General features: G+C 42.3%; 1 protein-coding gene, 1 non-coding gene and 1 pseudogene across 2 annotated transcripts in view; all 3 read right to left on the bottom strand.

Annotated features, from left to right (window-relative positions):
• DIP2C (disco interacting protein 2 homolog C) overlaps window positions 1-27,503 on the bottom strand; it is a 472,249-nt gene that overhangs the window by 17,903 nt on the left and 426,843 nt on the right. Inside the window, exons 35-36 of the mRNA XM_046678001.1 lie at window positions 18,532-18,561; window positions 17,014-17,075 (exon numbers count right to left, since the gene is read on the bottom strand). Coding sequence (XP_046533957.1) covers window positions 17,014-17,075; window positions 18,532-18,561 — 92 coding nt within the window. The remainder of the gene's footprint in view (window positions 1-17,013; window positions 17,076-18,531; window positions 18,562-27,503) is intronic.
• Window positions 7,341-7,790, bottom strand: LOC124248388 (60S ribosomal protein L32-like; annotated as a pseudogene).
• Window positions 21,774-21,880, bottom strand: LOC124249241 (U6 spliceosomal RNA). The gene has a single exon (XR_006891312.1). It is a non-coding gene; the product is annotated as a U6 spliceosomal RNA (small nuclear RNA).

Below are 27,503 nucleotides of genomic sequence, written 5' to 3'. Positions count from 1 at the left end.
GCCTCCCCGGGGCTGGGCCTGCTTGCTGACGCTGCCCGCACGGCCCACTTTCACCGCTCCCAGAGTGTCCGTCACACCACCGGCTCTGGAGACAGGTAACAATTGGGGAATCACACGATCTGCCCCAGCAAGAGTGTTGGCATTTCCCACAGCTACTGCCAGAAGCTGGCAATGTCAGAATGATGGACAACAAACGCTATGGGTGCGTCATGATGGAGACGGCCAAGAGGGCAAGGGGTGCCCATCCGCCACCCACTGGATGCCCAGCCCTGGCCACCCCTGGTGGTCGTTCGTGACCTGGAGGATGAGTGTCATCTGTGCCTTCGATTGAGACAACCACGCAGTTCCACCAGATGCTGGTGTGGCATTGCACCAGAGGAGGGGACAGGCCCCTAGTGACCGGCTTGTGCAAAACAGCTTCTGCGCAGCCCAGCAACCTAGATGCGCTGCTCAAAAGCCAGCGGAGACTGCTTTCTCTATTATGAGTGTTTATTATGGCGTAGTCGTGCACGTCCAGCGTGCCGGCAATGGGTGAGGGAGCTGGGGAGGGCTCCAGAGAATGTCCCCTGGTGAGCAGCTTCACTCGTCCCTGAGCAGCAGAGGCAGGACAGTGCACTCCAGGAGGGAGAGGACATTTATTCCTTCAGGGAAGATACTCATTTTGGTTTTTTCTCTCTCAACGTAAGACCTCAGTTCCCAGATAACTGCACAGATAACATCAGCCCAGTGACTACAAAGAGCCTGTATTGAAACTCTGAGCAGAAGCACTTGTTCAATAATTACAAAGCTAAACAGGTATACCACTTAAAGCTCTTCACTGCTGCTGCAGCTGAACACATTGTCTTTCTTCCTCTTTTTTTTTTTTTTTTTTTTTTGGCAAAGAGCAGCAAACACTTATTCAGTGCTAACTCTGAGCCAGCCACTGCTCTATGGATTTTCGTATTTATTAACTCTAGTAGGACAGACGGCTACCTGAGGTTCCAGTCCGAGGGGCTGGGCAGGCAGGGGAGAGGGAGAGGAGGCTGCTCCCCAGAGAAAGGTCAGCCCCCTCCTTCACGCTGCCACAGCCTCCTCAGATCCCACCCAGCAGTGGTCTCCCACTGCCCATCCTCCAAGGATTTGGTTTCCACTGCTTCTATTCTCATTCTTTTTTTCTTCTTTTTTTTAAAAATTGAGATAAATGACAAACAGATTATATTAGTTTCAGGTACACAACATAAAGATTAGATATTTGTATAAATCATGAAATGATCACAATAATGTCTAGTTACCATCCATCACATTACATAGTTACAAATTTTTTTCTTGTGATGAGAACTTTTAGGATCTACCCTCTTAGCAACTTTCACATATATGATACAGTATTATCAACTGCAGTCACCATGCTGTACATTACATCCTCCGGACTTATTTATTCTATAACTGGAAGCTTGTAGCTTTTGACCCCTTTCACTCATTTCACCCACCTTACCCCCCGAGATTTTAACAAACTACATCTTCTTCCAAAAATTATCTGAAGCATCTAGAAGACCTAATATAATAATACCATGTGAACAACAAGTTTTTAAAAATCCCAAAAGATGGAAGGGAAATCCCAAAAGATGGAAGGGAAATCCCAAAAGATGGGATGTATTTGCATATTCCAAAACCTTAGGTTAGTTAATCCAGGTGCTGGGACTGAATTTAGTTCTCAGTTTCCTGGCAGCTAAGGCAAAGACAGAAGATGAAGAATTAGACAAGTTTTACTGTCAAAGTGTAGCTTGAACATCTTGCTATTTCCTTTGCTCCTAGTGAAGCAGTGAGAGAGGATATTAGAAGCACAAGGAAAAAACCACGACTTAAACGTCACTTCCACGCCCCAAACCAACAAAACAACAAACACACCTAGGAGCATTGCTGGCTCTCCCCTGGAATCAGCACTTAGTAAGAGCTGCTGGTGACAGGTGGGCAGCAGCGCTGGGTCTGTCATGAAAGTCTAAAACCAAGTGAAATCACCCTGAAACAAATGCTGAGAGGCAGACTGGAAGAGCATTTCATCCAACACAACAGCACCATATAAATAGAAATAGCTGCGCACACTGGTGCCTTTTCTCCTATAAAATCACAGATCTAACATGTTTTGCACCCCCCCCCCCCCAAATCCAGGCTTTTGTTAGTCTTTTCTCCTTGTCCTTCCCTCAGATGGAAAGGAGTTCTGTGTCCTGTCCCTCCTGTTGGAATCTGTTAGTAGACACCCTGACTGGGCATGCGGGCCACCCAGGATGGCCCACACCACCTTCTCCTTATTTTAGTCTTCTGTAGGTGCCCACAGGCTCCCATCCAAGACCTGGGGCCAGATGGGTTTCAGATTTCTGAGTGCTAATCCAGAGGAAGGATCCCACTTTACCTGAGGTCTCAAACGCATTAATATTTCTGCAGCAATATGGGGATAAATTGTTTAAGCTTCATGTCCATTCACAAGGTTTTGATGGCAAATTAATTTGCATTACATTCAGGAAAAATTTTAGTTTTTCAGACCTTCTTGGCTTTTTCTTTTAATCAATACAAGCATACTTTCAAGATATTGTGGGTTTGGTTCCAGACCACTGCAATAAAGCAAATATCTCAATAAAGTGAGTCACATGAACTTTTTGGGTTTCCAGTATGTGCGAAAGTTATGTTTACACTATACTGTAGTCTATAAAGTATACAATAGCATTATGTCTAAAAAAAATTACATACATTAACTAAAAAATACTTTATTGTTAAATATGCTCACCATCAATCTGAGACTTCAGTGAGTCAATCTTTTTGCTGGTGGACAGTCTTGTCTCGGTGCTGATGGTGCTGACTGATCAGGGTGGTGGTTGCTGAGGCTTGGGGTGGCTGTGGTAATTTTTTTTTTTTTGAGTAAGATTAGTCCTGAGCTAACATCTGCTGCCAATCCTCCTCTTTTTGCTGAGGAAGACTGGCCCTGAGCTAACGTCTGTGCCCATCCTTCTCTATTTTATATGTGGGACGCCTACCACAGCATGGCTTGCCAAGCGGTACCATGTCTGCACCTGAGATCTGAACCAACAAATCCCGGGCCACCAAAGCGGAATGTGTGCACATAACCGCTGCACCACCAGGCCGGCCCCGGTAATTTCTTAAAATAAGACAACAACGAAGTTTGCCGCATCCATTGACTCGTCCTTTCGTGAACAGTGTCTCTGCAGCATGCGATGCTGTTTGAGAGCATTTTGAGAAGTTCCAGCAGAACTTCTTTCAAAACTGGAGTCAATCCCCTCAAACCCTCCAGTGCTCTGTCAACTAGGTTTACGTGATATTCCAAGTCCTTTGTTGTCATTTCAAGTCTTCACAGCATCTTCACCAGAGTAAATTCCATCTCGAGAAACCACTTTCATTGCTCATCTGTAAGAAGCAACTCCTCATCCATTAAAGTTTTATCATTCAGTCACATCTTGAGGCTCCACTTCTAATTCTAATTCTCTTACTGTTTCCACCACATCTACAGTTACTTCCTCCACTGAAGTCTTGAACCCTCAAAGTCATCCATGAGGGCTGGAATCAACTTCTCCCAAACTCCTGTTTATGTTGATATTTTGACCTCTTCCCATGAATTACAAATGTTCTTAATGGTATCTAAATGGTGAATTCTTTCAACAGAAGGTTTTCAATTTGCTTTGCCCAGATCCATCAGAGGAATCACTATGTATGGCAGCTGTAGCCTTAATGAAATGTATTTATTAAATAATCAGACTTGAAAGTCGAAATGACTCCTTCATCCATGGGCTGCAGAATGGATGTTGTGTTAGCAGGCATTAAACAACATTAATCTCGTCGTACATCTCCATCAGAGCTCTTGGATGACCAGGTGCATTGTCAACGAGCAGCAATATTTTGAAAGGAATCTTTTTTTCTGAGCAGTAAGTCTTAACAGAGAGCCTGGAATGTTCAGTAAGCCATGTTGTAAAGAGATGTGCTGTAACCTAGGCTTTGCTGTTCTATTTACAGAGCACAGGAAGAGTCACTTAGCATAATTCTTAAGGGCCCTGGGATTTTCAGAATAGTAAATGAGCATTGGCTTCAATTGAAAGTCACCAAATGCATTAGCCCCTGAAAAAGAGAATCAGCCTGTCCTTTGAAGCCTGACATTGACTTCTCCTCTCTAGCTATGAGAGTCCTAGATGGCATCTTCTTCCAATATAAGGCTGTTTCATCTACATTGAAAATCTGCTGTTTACTGTCACCACCTTCACTGGTTATCTCAGCTAGACCTTCTGGAGAACTTGCTGCAGCTTCTCCGTCAGCACTTGCTGCTTCACCTGCACTTTTATGTTATGGAGATGGCTTCTTTCCTTAAACCTCATGAACGAGCTTCTGCTAGCTTCAGACTTTTCTTCTGCAGCTTCCTCACCTCCCTCAGCCTTCACAGAATTGAAGAGAGTTAGGGCCTTGCTCTGGATTAGGCTGTGGCTTGAGAGAGTGCTGTGGCTTAAGGGAATGTTTGATCTTCTATCCAAACCACTAAAACTTTCTCCATATCAGCAATAAGCTGCTTCACTTCCTTATCATTAGTGTGTTCACTGGAGTAGGACTTTTAATTTCCTTCCAGAACTTTTCCTTTGCATTCACAACTTGGCTAATTGTTTGGCACAAGAGGCCTAGCTTTTGGCCTATGTCGTCTTTTGACATGCTGTCTTCATCATACTTAATCATTTCTAACTTTTGACTTAAACTGAGAGACATGTGACTCTTCCCTTCACTCGAACACTTAGAGGTGATTGTAGGGTTATTCAGTGGCCTAGTTCCAATATTGTTGTGTGCTGGAATAGGGAGGTCTAAGGAGAGAGAGAGCTGGGGGAATGGCTGGTCGGTGGAGCAGTCAAGAACACACAACATTTATCGATTAAGTTCTCCATCTTATATGGGTGCGGTTTGTGGTACCCCAAAACAATAACAATAGTGACATCAAAGATCAGTGATAACAGATCACCACAACAAATATAATAATAAGGAAACACTCTGAAATATTGTGAGAATTACTAAAATGTGATACAGAGACACGAAGTTAGCAAATGCTGTTGGAAAATGGCGCCAATAGACTTGCTTGATGCAGAGTTGCCACAAACCTTCAATCTGTAAAAAACATAGTATCTGCAAAGCACAATAAAGCGAAGCACAGTAAAACCAGGTATGCCTCTAGACTTTATTTTGAGAACAGTTTTAGATTCACAGAAAATCTGAACAGACAGTGTAGACTTCTTATCTCCCTGGCAATAACCACTATCTTATTGCACACAAACACCTTCTGTTAGTATGATATGCTTGTTACAGTCAATGAGCCAAAACAGATGTTATTGTTAATTCCAGTCCAAATGTCAGGCGTATTTCTGAAGCTTTCTGATGACCTTCTTCTGCATCTCGCATGACATTCAGTGGTCAGGTCTCCTCAGCTCCTCTGGGCTGTGGCAGTTTCTCACTTGTTCTGTTTGTGATGACCTTGACAGTTTTGAGGGGATCTGGCGAGGTGTTTTGTAGGATGCCCCTCAGCTGGGATTTATCTGATGTTTTCTGATGGCTAGACTGGGATTATGGGTTTGGGAGGAAGACCACAAGGTGAAGCCCCTCTTGTCACATCTTGTCGAGGCTGTATGCTCTCCACTTGACTCATCACTGTCCATGCTGACCTTGATCTCCTGGGGAGGCCCTTTGTCTGTCAGGTATCTCACTTACTGTCACTCCCCAACCCCTTCCCACACTGTCCTCTTGGGAAGGATGTCACTGTGCACATCCACATGGGCCTCCTGGAGGGTCAAGTGTCCTGCCACTGGGTGGCCAAGCTCATGTCCCAGGCACATGGACTTGTGGCAAGGATATGCTGGCTTGTGGCAATGCGGGCTGGCATATCCTCCCAGGTGGACTGAATACAAACAGAGTGGACCAACCTGTGGGGAATTTTGGACAGACCAAGTACAGAGAAGAGCCAGGGTGACAAAAAGTTCCTGAGGCTCTCCTGGATTTTGCTTCTAGTCCCTCCTGACAGTAGGCTCATTTCTACCTTCAGATTCCGTCAGATACCTCTCTCCCCTTCTACATCAATTGTGTCTGCCAAAATAGTTCTAACTGGTTTCTGTTACTTCCCACCATAAGGTCTTAACCAACGTAGACCGCTTTTCTCTTTTTGAGTGAGAACAGAAAGACATGAAAAATAATTTCTAGATGTGATACATTTATAAACATTGTTCTTTTAACTAAATTTCTATTCAAAAGTAGGGGCCGGCTCAGTGGCCGAGTGGTTAAGTTCACGCGCTCTGCTGCGGTGGCCCAGGGTTCGGATCCTGGGCGCAGACATGGCACCGCTCGTCAGGCCACGTTGAGGTGGCATCCCACATCCCACAACTAGAAGGACCTGCAACTAAGATATACAACTATGTACCGGGGGATGGGGGGGAGGGGGGGTGGAGGGGGTTAGGGAAATAAAGCAGGAAAAAAAAAAAAAAGATTGGCAACAGTTGTTAGCCCAGGTGCCAATCCTTAAAAAAAAAAAAGTAATTCTGAAAGGGGCCAGAGTGGTGGCACAGCGGTTAAGTTCACATGTTCCGTTTCGGCAGCCTGGGGTTCGCCAGTTTGGATCCCGGGTGCAGACAGGGCACCGCTTGGCAAGCCATGCTGTGGTAGGCATCCCACATATAAAGTAGAGGAAGATGGGTACAGATGTTAGCTCAGGGCCAGTTTTCCTCAGCAAAAAGAGGAGGATTGGCAGCAGATGTTAGCTCAGGGCTAATCTTCCTCAAAAACAAAAAAACCCACCACAACAAAAAAACAAGAAAAATAATTTTGAAATTATAGAAAACTTACAAAAATGAAAATAGTACAAAGAACACTTGTAATATCCCTGACCCAGATTCGCTTGTTGTTAATGTCTCACTCCATCTGCTTTGCCATTTGTGCTCTCTCTGTCTCACACACAATTTTTTCTGAACCATTTGAGGATGAGCTGAATCCATCATGACCCTCTACATGCAAGGATTTCAATGGGCATTTCCTAAGAGGAGGGATGTTCTCTTACATAACCACAGAGCAGTTATCAACTTTAGGAACTTAACATTGATAGACACTTTAATCTACATCCATATTTCCATTGTGTCCACTAGCCAATAACGGCCTTTACAGCACCCTCCTCAAGTACAGAAGCCAGCTGAGCATCAGGTTTGCATCTGGCTGCCACATCTCTCTTGCTTCCATTAATGAGGACCATTTCCAAAGACTTTTTTGTCTTTGTGACATTGACTTTTTCTTTTCTTTTTTTTTTTTTTTGCAGAGTTTCATGGTTTTATTAACACAAATACAATGCACACATGAGCTGTCATCTATTCGTTTTCTTCACTGTGCAGCCTGGCATTGGGATTGGTGATTCTGATGGCCAGCTGGGCTGCTTTCTCCACGATGGCTTTGTGGTTCTTGGAGGAGACGTTGTGAGCAATCTCAGCACAGTACGATTTGTTGCACATCACCAGCACTTCAAGCCCCTTGACATTGTGGACCAGGAACTTCTGGAAGACACTGGGCAGCATGTGCTTCATTTCTTATTGCTCCCATGACCAATGTTGGGCATCAAGATCTGGCCCTTGAATCTTCTGCGCACCCTATTGTCAATGCCTCTGGGTTTCCGCCAGTTACGCTTAATTTTGACATATCGGTCTGACTGGTGCCAAATGAACTTCTTGGTCCTCTTTTTGATGATCTTGGGCTTCACAAGGGGTCTGAGGGCAGCCATGATGCCAAGTAGATGGCTGCCACCTCCGTAGGGAGCGCCGAGGAAGAGCATGACATTGACTTTTTCAAAGAATACACCCCTGCCTTTTAAAAATACCATTTAAAATAGTTTAACTCAAAATGGATCAAAAATCTAAAGGTAAGAGCTATAACTGTAAAAATGTTAGGGGAAAACAGGGAAGATTCATGACATCGGATTTGGCAAAAATTTCTCAGATATGACACCAAAAGCACAGGCAGCAAAAGCCAACAATGGATAAATTGGAGTACATCAAAATTAAAACCTTATGAACCTCAAAGGACAAAGTGCACAGAGTGAAAAGGTAGCACACAAATGGGAGAAATATCTGCAGGTCATACCTCTGATCAGGAGTTAATATCCAGAATATACAGAGAACTCCCATAACCCAACAACAACCAGGCAACCCGAGTAAAACATGGGCAATGGGCCTGAATAGGCATTTCTCCAAAGAAGATGTATAAATGACCCAGAAGCACATGAAAAGACACTCAACATCACTAGTCATCAGGGAAATGCAAATCAAAACTACAAGGAGATAGCACCTCATACCCATGAGGATGGCTGCTACCAAAATAACAGAAAACTACAAGTGTTGGTAAGGATGCATAGGATTTGGAATCCTTGTGCACTGCTGGTGGGAATGTAAAATAGTGCAGCTGCCATGGAAAGCACTATGGAGGTTCCTCAAAAAATTAAAAATACAACTATCATATGAGCTAGCAATCCCACTTCTGGGGATATACCCAAAAGAACTGAAAGCGGGGTCCAGAAGAGATATTTGTACACCCATGTTCATAGCAGCATTACTACTCACAATAGCCAAAAGGTGGAAACAACCCAAGTGTTCATCAATGGGTGAATGGAAAAACAAAATGTGGTATATGCATAAAATGGAACATTATTCAGCCTTAAAAAAGGAAATTTTGACACACGTTAAGACATGGATGGACATTAAGAATATTATGCTCAGTGAAATAAGCCAATTACAAAAGGACAAACACTGTATGTTTCCACTCCTGAGATACTTAGGTGGTCAGATTCATAGAGACAGAGGTAGAGTGGTGGTTGCCAGGGGCTGGGGGAGGAGGATGGGGCGTCAGTGTTAATGGGGACAGAACTTCAGTTTGGGAAGATAGGACACTTCTGGGGATGATGGCAGTGATGGTTGCAATGTGAACAATGTGAATGTACTTAACGCCATTGAATTCTATGCTGAAAAGTGGTTAAAATGGTAAATTCTATGAATCCGTATTTTACTAAAATTAAAAAAAGTTCAAATCATTTAGACATCATTTTGGGGTTCTCTGATCTTTCCTCATCACTAGGACCAGGTCCTCAGTGGGACTGCTACATAGAGCAAGTTGTGTCCTTCTCGTGGGATTCTCTCTGGAGGCCCATCAGTCCAGCTGCCCCTCTGGGTTTTGTTTCTGAGCTTGTTAATTCTTTGGTCCCTTTGGCAGAACATTCCAGCATACAATAATGAAAGAGAACGCCACTTAAAATATTGGCAGGCCTTTTTCTTTAGCTTGTAGTTCTCCTGTGAAATGGTAGAGAAGAATGAGGTGAAGGAGAAAGTTGCATGTAACTTCAACATGCAGACCATGAATAAAGCCAAACAAGGCAGAATCTGAGCCATCATTTTGTGACCTGTGTCACACTCTCAGCCCTAAGCTCTGTCCCCATCTGCTGAGGCGTAAGCTCTTTCTCCACAAAAAGGGCTCTAAAAGAGTAAGTTATTTAACCAAAAAGATGCTTCACTTCAAGGGAAAACTATCTAGGATTCATTTCTTTTAAAATAATTTTCATTTTAATGACAGATTGACTTACATATAACAGCCACATGCAAAAACTTATGAAATGGTCCTTGGATTTACATTGATAAATGAAAAACACTAAGATTCTACAACAAAATGGAATCTGAGGATTTTGTCATGGTGGTTATTTTGTCAACAGTGAGAGAAGAACTTATAAGGATATGAAGATAAAATGTGAACGAGGGGCTGGCCCCCTGGCTGAGTGGTTAAGTTCATACGCTCTGCTGTGGTGGCCCAGGGTTTCACCAGTTTGGATCCTGGGCACAGACATGGCACTGCTCATCAAGCCATGCTGAGGTGGCGTCCCACATGCCACAACTGGAGGGATCCACAACTAAGAATATACAACTATGTACCAGCGGGCTTTGGGGAGAGAAAGGAAAAAAATAAAATCTTAAAAAAACAACCCAAAAGACAACAAAAAAAAAAACGTGAATGAGCAGGCCAGTCTGGAAGGAAGGTAGCTTTCACAGACCTGTGTTTTTCATGATCCTAACTCCTCGTGACACTATTGGCCATATAATTAAAAATGCAATATGCTGGTGCACAAAAGATGACCTGGTGGACCCTTTCTTTTCCTGCAGGCTGAGTTCCGACCACGCAGACCTCAGGCTCTCCTGTGCCTCCGCATCATGCACTAGAGGATTCCTTTAGCTCAACCCATGCTTCTCCATCTTAAACTGCACCACAACACCATCCTGTCCCACCTCCTGCAAATGATCTCAACCTGCGGGCTGCGATGGGAGGTGCACCTCGCCTAAAAGCTGGCAGGAACCGCACACCCAACACGTGTCCAGGAAGGCTCTGGTCAGTCCGGCCACAGAAGTGCATATCTCACAATGAGGAATCAAGAGGCTAGTTATACACTTTGTCTAGAAAGAGGAATTCTAATATGTATGAGGCAGCAATCACAGTGGGAGATGCCCCCAGGGAACAAGCCTCATGTGAATCAAAGCCCTCTAGCGTCAGAGAACACAAGGGACCAGTAACAATAATGACTGGGAGAACTGATGTCTGATTTTGGAACAGGGTGGCCAGATTTAGCAGATAAAAATACAGGATGCCTGGTTGAATGTGAATTTCAGATAAACAACAAAGAATTTTTAAGTATATCTCATGCATATTTGGGACATACTTATACTAAAAAAATTATTCCTCATTTATCTGAAATCCAAATTTAACTGGCTGTGCTGTATTTTATCTGCAACCTTAATTAGGAGGATTTGATGGGGGTCTTTTGGATAAACGTTAATGAAGAAACTGGTATAACAGAAACTATCTGGTCAATATGTTATTTTTTACTTTTATTTATTTAAAGATCAAACTGAATTTGATCTTTACTGAAAAAGAGAGAACAATTTCTCAGAAGAACCCAATATATTCCAGCAAATAAGGAACATTTAATCAAAACTCATCAAATTTCTGAATTGCAGAAGGGATTAAAAAATATCACCGCATCATTCAAAACCAGGCTGGGAAGGGGAGGATGAAGCAAGACACTGGGAAAGAGCCATCAGTGTGTCGTCTCTACACACAGAGGAGAAAGGGTTCTAGGCAGGAGTGACCTGTGGGCGTGGATGAGGTCTGTGGGCTGAAAAGATGGACACCATGGGTGACCTTGAAGGCTTCAGTGCCCAGTGGGGACACAAGGCTTGAACCTTTGTGAGACATGGGAGGAGAGTAGGGCAACCCTCTGAAGGGGCTTTGTTATCAAGGGAGCAGAGCTATGGGGTAGCTGGTGAGGAGGGTCAAAGAAGGGTTTCTTTGTCTCCGTTTTGTTTTTAGATGGCATTCATTACGTCATGTTTATATGCAGATGATGGCCAGTCTAGTGGTTAAGATTCAGGCTCACACCGGACGGCCTGGTTTTGTTTCCAGTCAGGGAACCACACCACCTGTCTGTCAGTGGTCATATTGTGACAGCTGCGTGTGGCTGTGATGCTGAAAGTTATACCACCAGTATTTCAAAGGCCAGCAGGGTCCCCCATGTTGGACAGCTTTCAGCAGAGCTTCTAGACGAGACAGACGAGGAAGATGGACCTGACCACCCACTTGCGAAAAAACTGGCCATGACTAACAGTGGAGCACCGTCTGATAGAGCCCCAGAAGGCTGGCGAGGCTGCTGCCCATCAGAGCAGTGAGGCTGCCCCACGTACTTGGGGGACAGTCCTCTAAGGACCATATTATAGGGAATTAGAAGTTGACGGTAGAAAGATTCAGTGATAAGTACAAGTAATAATAATAACTAGTGCAAACTCCCCTGAAGGTCCTGCCTCAGGTCCACTAAGACAAGGGGCCACCATGAACCGAGCAAAGATGAGATGGAGACTCAAGCACCCTCCCAGGGAATCCTTTCACATGCACCCACAAATACATGAATGACACACTCACACTCGTGCCAACGCAAACACTTGCACACACGTGCACCAGGAACTGATCAAGAGCAGGGCCCTGTTTTAGCTGCTTTGCCGTCATCTCCTTCTCCTGCCCCCCCTGAGTAAATCACAAGTCCACAGATGAGCTTTCCTCCTACGCCCACAACTCTCTCGGGATCTTTATACTCCGCTAACCACTGAGCAGGAATTAATTCTCTATCCAGGTTTGTCTGAGACTTTAATGATGACTCCAGGTCAGAAGGAGCAAGGAAGCTAAGAAAGCTGTCCCTCCAGGCCTTCACGCTAACGTCGCACTCATAAGTTTTAACTCCTAAAACGATTTCTTTAAATGCAGAAGAAAATTTTTTTCTTTCCTAGGTCAAGTCTGGAAAATTCAAGAGCTTCAGGAATGATCAAATTAGAAGTCAATGACAGACTGTGAATTCATCTTAAATGAATACATTATAAAGAACGTTTTAAAAACTGACAGTCACTTCCAAACAGTCTCAGAACAATTTCATCATTTCCCCTGAGGGCATGTAGGAAGTAAATTTATTCTAAGGGCAGGAGAATAAGCACCTTCCTTGGCTGAGGCAGGAACGTTCTCCACGGAGGCCTGCTACAGCAGACAACCAAACCCAAACACTGTGGTTCTGAGGAAAAATGGGTATTAAACAGAGGGAGAAAATCAAGCAACACTCAAAACAATTTGGGAAACCTATTTGACCACAGGCCTCCACCAAGCCATTCTTCTCTGTCATCTGTCTGTCTCTCTCACACCAATGCATGCACGCACACACACAGAGGCTCTCTTTCTCAGGGAAACTGCACACACCTACTGACAAGTTAACCTCAAGGTTAATTAAGTGATAACTAGGCAGGTGCCTTGGGGCTCCCCGGTGAATGTCCTAAAGCAACAGGGAGTCATTAATCCTGTGACTGACTCAACACAGCTGAAGTGAGAAGGACAACAGCCCCACGTTTTTAATGGACATAGTGACAAGAAAGAGACAAGTCAACGTTTTTAAAGGCTCTCCTGTTTCGCCGGCCTCTCAGCTGGGGCTTTCCTTCTGTCCCCTGGGTCGCTCTCTCTGGGGGAAGCACCTGGTGCCGTGGGACAGAAGAGGTGAGTTCTCTGTGGGGAAGACCATCACCTCCCTGAGGGAATGATAGCCCTCTGCCCAACTCACTCTCAGCATCAGCTTCCACCCCTGCTGGCACCTCATGGCACCTCTTATTTAGTCCTCATGGGTCCCCTGGGAGGCTGGTTTTACTGCACCCATTCTGAGCACAGGAAACCGAGGTCATGGAGCTTGTCCAAGGACAGAGGAGGAAGGAGATTTGAACCCTGATCGGTCAGACCCCAGAGCCTCTATGCCACATCAGCTGCAGCATAAGGTACATTTGACGTGTTCACCAAGGTCAGAAGTGATGCTGGAGACTTCAAGCTAGATATTTCCACCAGGGAATATTCAGAGAAGATGGTATTTGAGCTGGGCTTGAGCACGAGGATAATTTCAACAGATAGGAGGGAAGATGCAGAAACAGGAGAGGCACAGGGGCAAGGCTCACAGGGCGGGAAGAGCTTAGCTGGGTGTGGGCAGGAAGGTAAGGAGGAGCAACTAACAGGTAAGGCAAAGATGGAGGTTCCTTGAGGCTCTGTCACCTTCAGAGGGCAGCCCAGCAGGACAGAAGGGATGACGACCCAGCCCTGGGCAGGACCTCAGCCTGAGCTGCACCACAGCCAGCGACCCAGCCAGCCAGGTGAAAGGACCAAGCCTCTAATGATGGTCCTGAACACAGAAAGAGGGAGAGCATCCAGGGGAAGAGGAGGCTCCCGGTTGGTGACTGGGAAGTTCTGGACAGGAACCATGTTGAAGGAATTGCCACATCATGTTCCAGGCAGGGTTCTGCTGTGCCTTTTGTAAGTCAAACGCTGAAGAAGATGAAGAGGAGGTAAGTCCAGTACAAACATTCCGGTGTCTGATGTGCTCCCCTCAGCTCCCAGGCACATCTGTCCTCTGACACAGGAGAGAGAACTGGGAATATGAGGTTCGAGTCTGGGAGAGCGCTCCTGGGGTGGAGGGGGGTGACCGAACCAGGGGGTCGACAAGGGTATAGACACGATTCTGAAGGTTTCTCTGAGTGGCTGGGATGGGGGGACAGAGGAAGGGGGGTGTCTGATGTGTCCTGATCACTCTGACACTAATCAACATCACCATTAATTGGAAAGATCAATGATATTACCCATGGCTAGGTTTTTTTTTTTTTTGCGAGGAGAATTGGTCCTGAGCTAACATCTGTTGTCAATCTTCCTCTTTTTTCTTTTTTTCTCCCCAAAGCCCCAGTACATAGTTGTATATCCTAGTTGTAAGTCCTTCTGGTTCTTCTTTGTGGGGTGCCACGTCAGCATGGCTTGATGAGTGGTGTGTAGGTTTGTGCCCAGGATCCGAACTGGTGAATCCCAGGCCACCAAAGCAGAGCACACGAACTTAACCACTGTGCCACAGGGCTGGCCCCCCAATGGCTATCTTTAATAACACATAACTGCACAGCAATTTCCAGGTCACAAAGCACTTTTACTTCCATTTTGGACAACCTAGTCAGGGAAAAGTATGTATTAGAGATTATTTTGCAGATTAGGACAAAGTGTGACTTAAAAGGATTATGAACTTGCCAAGGTCAAAGAATTAGTAAATCATCAAGAAACTTTTACTAGGACTCAGGCTTCTGGGCATTTTTTTTTTTTTGGAGGAAGATTAGCCCTGAGCTAACATCCACTGCCAATCCTCCTCTTTTTGTTGAGGAAGATTGGCCCTGAGCTAATATCTGTGCCCACCTTCCTCTATTTTATGTGTGGGTGCCTACCACAGCATGGCTTGACAAACGGTGTGTAGATCTGTGCCCAGGACCTGAACTGGCAAACCCTGGGCCCTGCTGAAGCAGAGCACATGTACCCAACTGCTATGTCACCAGGTCAGCCCCTCTGGGCTCTTTCTTGAACAATGATATTGATCTCTTATTGAACCTTTATTACCATCATACACTGTACTGGTTCCAATTTCATTACACTTTTCCTAAATCATAGATTTTCTCAATAGGAAGATTTGCCACAGAGAAGACAGTGAAAAAGTAGGTCACAAACTTGTTAGAAATGAGTTCTTGAGATTTCTGTCCTTTTCCAGGAAAGAAAATCCCCAAGTCTCTGCTCTCCGCCATCTCTGACAGTCCAGGACATCCCCACTTGCCCACTCTCTGCCGTCCCCAACAAACTGGGACGTCCCCATGTCCCCACACTCTGCCATTCCCAATAGTCCAGTACACCCCCATGTCTCCACTCTCTGCCATCTCTGATATCCAGGACACTGGTAACACAAAATGAGATAAACTGTCCTGTTTCTTCATGTGTGTCAAGCGCAGGGCATAGACAGAACTGCATAAATGTTACTCAAACAGAGATTCTTTGATGAGCTATTGTTCAGTTTTTGAAGTTATGAAATTGACATTTTCAAATAACTTTTATAGGGTGTACAGCAGATTTGTTTAAGCCCATAAGTTATACTGGGAACTCCGTCTGCCCTTAGAACAAGTTACTTAACATCTTCCAACTAAGTTTTTGACTTCTGGAAATGTTCTCCATGGGACTTTGCTACTGTGCAGCTGGTGCGTTCTTGGTGGGCCAGCCATGCTCTCTGCCCTCAGCCTCCCAGGAGGGGCTCCCACCAGATGGGCTCTAACCTTCTGTGATTCTCTTTGAACAGTAGAGTCTAAAATGAGGGCTGCAGGGGCCAGGCAGACGACCTCCAAGTGAGAGAGGACTAGGTGTATGCAGGGTTTCTCAATCTCAGCACTATTGGCATTTTGGTCATTGTTGGGGGAGAGGGTGTCCTGTGCCCTGTCTGATGCTGAGCTGCATCCCTGGCCTCCAGCCCCGAGGCCAGCAGTATTACTCCCAAATCATGCTAACCAGACATGGCCAGATGGCCGCTGGGGCACAAGTGCCATGTTGGGAACCTTCGTGTGCATGTAGATGGTATTCCCCAGGCTGGCAGGAGAGTGCATAGCCCACCTGGACCCCTCCTCAGCCTTCACAACCCTGCCCCCCAACACATTCACACATGGATTCAGTGTCACTGAAGAAGACACTCAGGCCATCGGCTCAGCCGGGCCGGGGTTGGGTCTCTGCATTTTACTCCCCCTACTAGCTCTACAACCCTCTTGTTCCATTTGTCCACGCTTTGTAGGGCACAATGACACATGTCGGCAGGTAAGCGACTGAGAAAATGCAAAGCGAGTACCACAGTAACTGCCCATCGCAACACATTCATTGAGCATCTGCTAGTAATTTAGGAAAGGAGACACCTCGCTTTATTACTAGTCACATCCTATAAACAACAATGAAAGGGTGTCTCCATAGTTACTGAACAGGAGTAATCTATTCAATGGGGAAAGTCTATAGAAAAACAATAAAATTCTCTCCCACTTAGGCATTTTAATAGGTCCTCCTCATTGGGGCAGAAATTCCTCTAAAGGCTTCTCATCTTGCTTCCACCTCTGCCCCTTCTCTCCCCTGACACGAAATTACAAACACTCACCAATAATACCACTTTTCAATCTTGCTCAAGGAAGCTGCACAAAAAAGGCAACCTCACTATTATTTTAGTTTTTCATGGAAATGCCTTGACAAAATTTCAATTCATGTAAAGAAATGTGGGCAGAGTGTTGATATTTTACGAGGTGCAAAGTGTGCCTGACTAAAATGGCCAAGGAAAACAACCAGGTGCTTCTGGTCAGACTATTAGAAACAGCAACACACCGCTATGTCACAACAGTTTTCACTGCCTCTCAAAACACAGCCTTGATTGCTCTATTGGGCATGTTAACAAAACAGAAGGTGGAGAGATGCTACAGGTCCACCAACATGCCCAACTCCACACTTATTTGCAAGATAACCGCCTGGAGCAGATAAGCACGGCTCCTCCTTTGCTGGAGGGTACCTGTGTGCCCAGGAGCCCAGAGAACAGAACCACAAGTACCGTACCTGTCGTGTCTTAGAGCTCTCATGTCAACGTAGACAGTGGTGGGGTCAGGTCCCGAGGTCCCCTGCAAGCAAGGACACAGTGCGGTTAACCCATGTCTGCAGGGCAGGAATGCAGGTCTGTGCCTCCCACCAGCTGGTAAGCATTTCTTTGGTAAAAATATGAAACTAAACAAAAACTAAAAGCACTAAACCACCCTCTCCATGATTCTGGTTAACTTTCAATTTGATAACCTAAATCCCAACAGGAGCATCTTATTAGGATAATCCTGGACTTGCACATGGCTTGACTGTCAATCCCACTGATAAAAAGAAAAGAGGCATGCGACACGTCTTGCCAAATAAAAGAAGGCTGGAGCTGCTGCGACTACGTCTGGCTGGCAAAAGCAGGCTGTCAAGGATCAAGCATCATTTGCTGAGAAATTTTATTCCATCTATCCAAAAAGGTCTATTTTTAGACTCAAGATACTGAAGCAGAACATGTGACCTGAGCTGACAGATTGAGAAGGAAGAGAAAAAAGACAATTATCTTGTCCTTTTAGTCCTACTTGGCCTGGCTTCCGCTGGCCGAGGGAGGATGTCCTTGCTGTGACGCAGGTCACGGAGGCTTTGTGTGTGTCTCAGGTCAGAGGGCAGCACTTTGCGGTCTGAGCTATCTGACTATTTGTGTAACATGGGGGTCCAGAAATCTGATTTTGGCACCATAGATCTCTTCACAACATATGCTGAGTTGACTTCTGACCAGTGATCTCTGTCCATGTAAGAACAACATCATTAAAGCCACCTTACAAACCAAAATTCTACATACATTTCTTGGGAAGGCAATGCAATACCTTGTGTAGGAAAAGATGGAACCTAAAAACAAATTTGCCAAAAAACAAGGGAGCCCCTCAGAATTTATTTGAAGAACTACACTAAAACTCTTCAGGAGAGAATCTTTATCTTGTACCAAAGGCATGTTTAAATGTAAGAAAAAGATAAAAATAAAGACACCTCATTAAAACATAATATCCTACTCAACAGCTCTGGTCATTGGTATCTCACCACCAAGACAGAGAAAGCACATGCAATCAGCCTCCAGGTGGGAGCTTATGCTATGTATAATGCAAAGAACATTCTTTCTAACCTACGACTTGCGTGGAGCTGTGTTACAGACCAGCGCTGAGTGGAGAAGTGGTTTGATGTGCTGAGTAATGCAAACACATAACCATAGAAGGCCAATTAAAAAATAAATCAGTAAACAGGTCACTAAAAGTGGAAAATGAAGTAAAACAAGATGACCCCAAACTGGCCAAGAAACCACTGATCATGTACAATGGAAGTCCAGCGTCTGTCATAAGTGTGAAACGTTTGAAGAGATCTGAGAAAGGACATTCCGCTGGCCCTCAGTCCTCTTGACCACAGGGTCTATAAACCCCTAGTCAATCTCTGCACTCAACTTCTAGTCTGTCCACTGCTGGAAGCTGTCAAGACAGAGGTAGTAGGGAGGCACCAGTGAGGATGAAGAGGAAAATCCCCTACCTGCTCGGCCAGCTTCCACAGCCTGTGGGGCTACAGCAGCAGGAGGTAGGGAACAGAAGAAAGGAGAAGACACCAGACCAAAAGAAACCAAAAATAAATGACACACAGACACATAAACAAAACAACCCAACAATTAAAAATGGGATGAAGAAAAGGAGGGGCAGGGAGGAGAATGCAAAAAGCAGGAAACAAAGTAAAAAGAAGATCAAAAACAATGTCAAATATGGAAATTGTTAAAATCAATCACTGTACCATTAAAGGCTAAAAAAATCTTAAAAAGATGTCAACATTTCCATAGAGCAACAGAAGAGAGTAATAGATGACCAGGCCTGGACACACAGACCTGAGCAATTATTTTAATATGTGAGGTCAATGGTATTACCGGATAGTTCAATTTTATGGTACTGTTTTTTAAAGTTTCTTTTCTGAGGGAATTGGGGAGTATGAATTTTATTGGCAAATCTATCAAGTGTTCCTCACTGAAGTAGCTCCAAGTCTCCTAGTATGATAAGGGAGGGGAGCCTGGAAGCTTCCACATCTAAAATCTGGGTGCCTGACCCTACTCATCTACAAGATGAGACACAAGAAAGGGGCCAAAGTACGTCCGAAGCATGAAGGAGCCAAACATGGGGCTCAAATATGGTCTAGCTCAGCATTCTGGTGAGGGATTTCCACTCTAGTGAGCATCCTATGTCAATCCTCACAGCTGCTGTCCCCAAAGACACTCCCTCCTGTTTTCGTCTCATCTCCCATGGTTCTGCTACCCACTTCCACCCCTGTTAAATTATCTACCTGGAATCGCAGAAAGACTCTAGAAAGCAACTCGGACAAGCTCCCTTGATGCAACGTATTTTCCCTAGGTGGCTGAGGTATCTTGTCCAAATATTCCCAGAAATGTACAAAAAAAAATCTTATGGGCACCTGGAGTGATGCACAGCTGCTGTGTGTGTATGGCCTACTGCCAGCCCCACTCCCTACGATCACATTAGTAGGTGGACTCCAGAGATGACCATGGCAGCAATAAAAAGAGAGTTCTTAACTGGGTTTCCTGGGGCTGCAATTTGGTAATAAACGAAACCAGACTGAAAAACTACCACCACTCAACTTGGAGGTGAGTCTATCAAAAAGCTAAGGTTCCAGATTGTAACGTTATTATTCCACCCTTGTCTCTGTTACTTCCTTTATGATGGTAATCATGGCTACTGCTTTCTCTCAGTATCTGTATCTTTAGAAAACTGAGGCAGGACTTGAAGAAAGGGAAGAATAGGCTTAGTAACAGTGTGTGCACTCTGAAGGCACACAGGACTTTTAATGGATCCATTCAAGCTGAATGCAATGATTTGAATAATTTCCTTCATGATTCCTTGAATCCCAAATATTAACAGGAACAAAAATAAGCCAATGTTCTAAATTATTCTAATTCATAAATTTTGTTATAATGGCTCAAAGTAGCATCTCAGAAAAAGAAATATGTATGACTGGGAGCTACATTTCCTATCTTGCAGATGCTTGGAGGAGACAACACACAGCATCTGGAGCAAGACTGGTCTGCTGTGTTCATAGGGACATGAAGGAGGAAATAAAGAGTTAACACATAGGTGTTCTCAAATTTCAAAAACTCTCAGGTACAAAAATATGAGATTTCAAGATACATATAGGGAGTGCATATCTAACAAAATCTTCACTTTGCCAAAGAATGCAAACTGGAGTTCCTTTAACTAAAGACATCCCTAGTGCATGGAAATGCTCCCAAGTATTTAAGGATCATCAAATACTTGCAGAAAGGACCAGTAGGAAAGCAAAGTTACCCATTCCAACCACTGCTTATCAGAAATGAAGACAAAACACGTTTGCAATCGCAAGTTATATAAATCTGAAAAGAGGATGAACTTTAAAGTTCCATTGTATAATAATAAGTTATATATGGACATACTTATACTAAGAAATCATGTTTCCTTATTGGTATAAAAGTACCATATCAGTTAGGTCATAAGTCCTTATCGAACAAGTGAGTTATATCTAAATCTCAGCTGTGGATACACAGACTCACATCCCAAACACAGCACAGAAAATCCAGCACAGCACTTACTCTAACACTTGAGCCAAGTGGCGCTGTTACTAGCCAGTGATTCACATAGTACAGTATCAGTACCGTCTAATGTTAGCACATGGCTCCTTAAGCGTAAGTGACGAATTCTAAGTAGAAATGTACAAAATAAAGACAATTTCAAAGTACTGATGTTGGGTACATCTACCGTGCTGGGTGTCTGAGGAGTCAAGGAAGATCGTGGGAGCCAGTTTCCGCAGGAGTGGATTCCCGGCATCTACGCTGCAGTGTTTGGCCATGGCACAGGGGTCATCACTGGGCCATTTCAGTAGGTGAACTTTAAGCAGTGTTACTGCCTGCATGACCCCAAGCCATGTTCTTTGCCCACCTAGCAGATCTGTGCATTAACGACAATCTTTTCAACATTTTAATTGAGGTATAATTTACATACAATGAAATGCACAGGTTTTAAGTGTCAGTGAGGTGAATTTTGACAATTGTATACACCCATGTAACTAACACCCCAAACAGCATATAAAAATTCTTTTACCCCAGGTACTGGGTCAATGAATCCCCATAACCGCCAAAAGGCTACAACTTTTTAACACCATAGATTAGTTTAACCTATTCTTGGGCTTCATGTAAATGGAATTCTTTTGTGTCTGGCTCCTTTCACTAAACATAATGCTTTTGGAATCCATCCATGTTGTTTGTATCAGTAGCTTGTTCCTTTAAATTCTGAGAAGTATTATATTGTATGTATATACCATAATCTATCTATCCATCCTGCTGTTGTTGAACATTTGGGTTATTTCTAGTTTGGGGCTATCATGAAAATGCTGCTATAAACATTCTTAATACAAATATGTTTGTAGACATGTTTAAATTTCTTTTGAGTACATATCTAGACACGCTGGTTCATAGAGCTGAAATGCATTTAACTTTATAAGAAACTTTAATCGCTCTCTAAACCAGTAATGAATTAGGGGTTTAGGGCTCCAAATTCTTGTTGACGTTTAGTATTGTCAGCCTTTTTGATTGTAGCTATTCTAGAAGGTGAGAAATTGAATCACCATGTAATTTTTTTTGTAGCGAAAACCACAATTTCAACATTGGGTACCACATGCTGTGCTTTCACTCATATCATTTCCTTGGAGCTAATGAGCAAAGGGTGGAAGGACCTTTGGGAACCGTGCAAAACATGGAACACTTCACGAATTTGCACATCATCCTTGTGCAGGGGCCATGCTGATTTTCTCTGCATCGTTCTAATTTTAGTATATATGCTGCTGAAGCAAGCACACCAAGTCATTTTAATTAGCATTTTCCTGATGATTAACGATGTTGAGTATCATTTCATGCACTTATTGGTCACTTGTATATCTTCTTTTGTGAAGCGCCCATTCAAGTCTTTTGTCCATATTTTTTCATGAGGTTTTCTGTCTATTGTTGGTTTATGGTTTGTTATATTCTGGCTAGAACTCCTTTGTCAGATATATTATTACAAACATGTTTTCCTGGTGTGTAATTTTTCTATTAATCTTCTTAAACATATTAATTAAACTTAACTTTGTTGAAGTCCAGTTTATAATATTTTTTTATGGTTAGTGCTTTTTGTGTCCTAAGAAATCTTCACATATCCTGAAGTCATGAAGATGTTATAGTTTCAGCTGGGAGCTTTATTGTAGAAGTTTTATCATAGACATTTAGGTCTATGATCCATCTAGAAATCACTTTTGCATATCGTACGAGAAGGGATAGAGATTAATTTCCATTTAATCTTCAGTTGTTCCAAAACTATTGGTCAAAAACTTTATCTTTCCCTATTGAATGGTCTTGGTGCCATGGTGGATCAATTTCCGGATTCTTTTCCTTTTTTTTTCCCCCCTCTATTGCTCTCTCTTCATGCCAATATCACATTGTCTTGATTACTGTAGCTTTATAGCGAGTCTGGAAATGAGGTAGCCTAAGCCCTTCAACATTGTTCTTTTACAAGACTGGTTATTCTACTTCCTTTGCTATTCCAAACAACTTCAGAATCATCTTGTCAATTTCTTCAGGAAGGCCTGCTGTGATTTTGTTTGAGATTGCATTGTATCTATGGATCAATTTGGAGGAAAAAAGTCATCTTAAAAATACTGACTCTTCCACTCCATCAATATGGCAAATTCCTTCCCTAGGATTTCTTTAATTTCTCTCAGCAACGCTTTGTGATTTTTAGTGTAATACCTTTCATTATATTTATTCTTAATTACTTGTGGCATTTTGATATTACTGTAAATGGCACTGATTTTTCAAATTTCACTTTCTGGTTGTTCATTGCTACTCTCTAGGAATACAACTAATTCTTATGTATTAACCTTTATCTCATGCTCTTGCTAACCTCATATATTAGCGTTTGTAGCTTTTGTAGTTCCACAGGGGTTTCTACACACACAATTGGGGTGTCTGCAAATAATGACAAGTTTTACTTCTTCATTTCCAATAGTGTACTTTTTATTCTTTTTTCCCCTTTGTCTTATTGCATTGGCTAGGACTTTGATATTGTTCTGTTGTTCCTGATTTTAGGGAACATCAGGTAAAAAGCTCTCAAAGTGGATTTTAGGAATTTTAGGGAAAAAGCTCCCAAAGCGGATCATTATGTATGAGGTTAGCAACAAGCTTTCTGTATATGCTTGTTCTCAGACTAAGGAAGTTCCGTTGTCCTCCTCATTAACCCATAAATAGGTGCTGAATTCTATCAAATGCATTTCCTGCATCTATTGATACAGTCTTACGATTTTTCTCCTTCATTCAGTTAATGTGATGAATCAGTGATTGGTTTTTCAATGATAAAGCAACTTTGCATTCCAGAGATAAAACCTGCTTGGTTATGATGCATTACCCTTTTATATATTGCTGGACTCAAAAACGCAAATATTTTGTTGAGAGTTTTTTCACGTGGGATTTGGTCTGGAATTTTCTTTCCTGGGAATATTTTTGTCAGATTTTGGTATCTAGCTTATGCTCACATCATAAGACATGTTGGAAAGTGTTCCTCCTTCTCCTATTTTCTGAAAAAGTTTTTGTAACATTGGTATTTTCCAAGTGAAACCATCTGGGTCTAGAGGTTATTTTTATTTTTACTTTTTATTGAAATTATGATAGTTTACAACCTTGTGAAATTTCAGTTGTACATTACTGTTTGTCAGTCATGTTGTACATGTACCACTTTACCCTTTGTGCCCACCCCCTACCCTCCCTTTCCCCTGGTAACCACTAATCAGTTCTCTTTGTCTACATGTTTAACTTCCACATATAAGTGTAGTCACATGGAGATTGTCTTTCTCTATCTGGCTTATTTCACTGAACACAATACCCTCAAGGTCCATCCATGTTGTTGTGAACGGGATGAGTTTATCCTTTTTTACGGCTGAGTAGTATTCCATTGTATATGTGTACCATATCTTCTTTATCCAATCATCAGTTGATGGGCACTTAGGTTGCTTCCACATCTTGGCTATTGTAAATAATGCTGCAATGAACATAGGGGTGCATGGGACTTTTGGAATTGCTGATTTCAAGTTCTCTGGATAGATACCCAGTAGTGGGATGGCTGGGTCATATGGTATTTCTAATTTTTTGAGAAATCTCCATACTGTTTTCCATAGTGGCTGCACCAGTTTGCATTCCCACCAGCAGTGTATGAGGGTTCCTTTTTCTCCTCAACCTCTCCAACATTTGTCACTTTTTGTTTTGGTTATTTTTGCCATTCTAACGGGTATAAGGTGATATCTTAGTGTAGTTTTGATTTGCATTTCCCTGATGATCAATGATGATGAGCATCTTTTCATGTGCCTTTTGACCATCCGTATATCTTCTTTGGAGAAATGTCTGTTCATGTCCTCTGCCCATTTTTGATTGGGTTATTTGATTTTTTGTTGTTGAGTTGTGTGAGTTCTTTATATAATATGGAGATTAACCCTTTGTCAGATACATGACTTGAAAATATTTTTTCCCAATTGGTGGGTTGTTTGTTTCAATCCTGTTTTCCCTTGCCTTGAAGAAGCTCTTTAGTCTGATGAAGTCCCATTTGTTTTTTCTTTCTATTGTTTCCCTTGTCTGAGAAGACATGGTGTCTGAAAAGATCCTTTAGATACTGCTGTCAAAGAGTGTGCTGCCTATATTTTCTTCTAGAAGCCTTATGGCTTCAGGTCTTACCTTTAGGTCTTTGACCCATTTTGAGTTTATTTTTATGAATGGTGAAAAAGAATGGTCAATTTTCATTCTTTTACATGTGGCTTTCCAGTTTTCCCAGCACCATTTGTTGAAGAGACTTTCTTTTCTCCATTATATTCAGCTCCTTTGTTGAAGATCAGCTGTCCATAGATGTGTGGTTTTATTTCTGGGCTTTCAATTCTGTGTCATTGATTTGTGTGTCTGTTTTTGTACCAGTATCATGCTGTTTTGATCACTATGGCTTTGTGTATATTTTGAAGTCAGCAGTTGTTCTTTTTTCTCAGGATTGCTTTAGTGATTTGGGGTCTTTTGTTGCCCCATATGAATTTTAGGATTCTTTGTTCTATCTCTGTAAAGAATGTCATTGGGATTCTGATTGGGATAGCATTGAATCTGTAGATTGCTTTAGGTAGTATGTACATTTTAACTATGTTTATTCTTTCAATCTATGTGCATGGAATATCTTTCCATCTCTTATGTTGTCATCAATTTCTTTCAGCAAAGTCTTGTAGTTTTCCTTGTATAGGTCTTTCACTTCCTTGGTTAAATTTACCCCAAGGTATTTTATTCTTTTTGTTGCAATTGTGAATGGGATCATGTTCTTGAGTTCTTCTTCTGTTAGTTTGTTGTTAGAGTATAGAAATGCTACTGATTTATGTATGTTGATTTTATACCCTGCAACTTTGCTGTAGTTGTTGATTATTTCTAATAGTTTTCCAATGGATTCTTTGGGGTTTTCTATATATAAGATCATGCTGTCTGCAAACAGCGAGAGTTTTACTTCTTCATTGCCTATTTGGATTCCTTTTGTTTCTTTTTCCTGCTTAACTGCTCTGGCCCAAACCTCCAGTACAATGTTGAATAAGAGTGTTGAGAGTGGACACCCTTGTCTTGTTCCTGTTCTCAGAGGGATGGCTTTCAGTTTTTGCCCATTGAGTATGATGTTGGCTGTGTATTTGTCATACATGACCTTTATTATGTTGAGGTACTTTCCTTCTATACCCATTTTATTGAGTTTTTACCATAAATGGATGTTGAATCTTGTCGAACGCTTTCTCTGCATCTATTGAGATGATCATGTGGTTTTTGTTTCTCATTTTGTTAATGTAGTGTATCACATTGATTGACTTGCGGATGTTGAACCATTCCTGTGTACCTGGTATAAATCCCACTTGACCATGGTGTATGATCTTTTTAAAGTATTGCTGTATTCACTTTGCCAGAATTTTGTTGAGGATTTTTGCATCTATGTTCATCAGTGATATTGGCCTGTAGTTTTCCTTCTTGGTGTTGTCCTTGTCTGGTTTTGGGATCAGGGTGATGCTGGCTTCATACAATGTGTTAGGAAGTACTCCATCTTCCTCAATTTTCTGGAATAGTTTGAGAAGGATACGTATTAAATCTTCTTTGAATGTTTGGTGGAATTCTCCAGAGAAGCCGTCTGGTCCTGGACTTTTATTTTTGAGAAGGTTTTTGATTACTGTTTCACTTTACTTGTGATTGGTCTATTCAGACTCTATTTCTTCCTGCTTCAGTTTTGGGAGGTTGTAGGAGTCTAAGAATTTATCCATTTCTTCTTAGTTATCCAATTTGTTGGCATATAGTTTTTCATAGTATTCTCTTATAATCTTTTGTATTTCTGTGGTATCCATTGTGACTTCTCCTCTTTCATTCCTAATTTTATTTATTTGAATCTTCTTTTATTCTTAGTGAGCCTGGCTAAGGGTTAGTCAATTTTGTTTATTTTCCAGAGGTTATTTTTTCCTATGAAGGTTTTAAATTATAGATTCAATTTCATATATATGTGACTATTATATTTCCCATTTCCTCTTGTGTTTTGATAATTTTTGTCTTTTAAGGAATTTGCTTCACTTGAGCTGTCAATTTTGGGGGCATAAAATTGCTGATAATATCCCCTTACTTTTCTTGAAATTTCTATTGGATCTGTAGTGACATCACTTCTTTCAGTCCTAATACTTGTGTTTTGTATTTGGAGCCCTGTTATGAAGTGCACAAACTTTTAGGATTGCGTTCTCGTGATGAATTGACACCTTTATCATTATAAAATGACCTCTTTGTCTCTGGTGGTATTCTTTGCTATGAAATTCACATTGTTGATATTAATACAGTGACCTCATTTTCCTTTTTATTAGCATTAGTATGGTACAACTTTTCCATTTTATTCTTTTAATTTATTTGTGCCTATTTATTTTACTTTACTTTTTTAGGAGTTGATAAGTAAATTAACTATTTTTATTTTTTAATTTTAATTTTTTTTTTGGTGTGTATTTTTTTTTTTGAGGAAGATTAGCCCTGAGCTGACATCTGCCACCAATCCTTCTCTTTTTTGCTGAGGAAGACTGGCCCTGAGCTAATATCCGTGCCCATCTTCCTCTACTTTATATGTGGGATGCCTGCCACAGCATGGCTTGACAGGTGGTGCATAGGTCTGAACCAACAAACTCTGGGCCACCAAGGCAGAACGCGTGAACTTAACCACTGCGCCTCTGGGCTGCCCTATTTGGTGTGTATTTTTAAACTGTGTTTGTAGTAGGCTATATATAGTTAGGTCTTGCTTTTTAAAAATCCAGCCTCACAATCTCTACATCTTAAATGGGATGTTTAGATCCTTTATATTTATTGATGTGATTATGTTTATATCTATCTTTTGTTATTTGTTTTTAATTCATCTCATCTATCTCCCCCT

This window comes from Equus quagga, chromosome 12 (assembly GCF_021613505.1).
Source record: "Equus quagga isolate Etosha38 chromosome 12, UCLA_HA_Equagga_1.0, whole genome shotgun sequence".
Lineage (NCBI taxonomy): Eukaryota > Metazoa > Chordata > Mammalia > Perissodactyla > Equidae > Equus > Equus quagga.
This window is presented reverse-complemented; position numbering and strand designations above follow the sequence as displayed.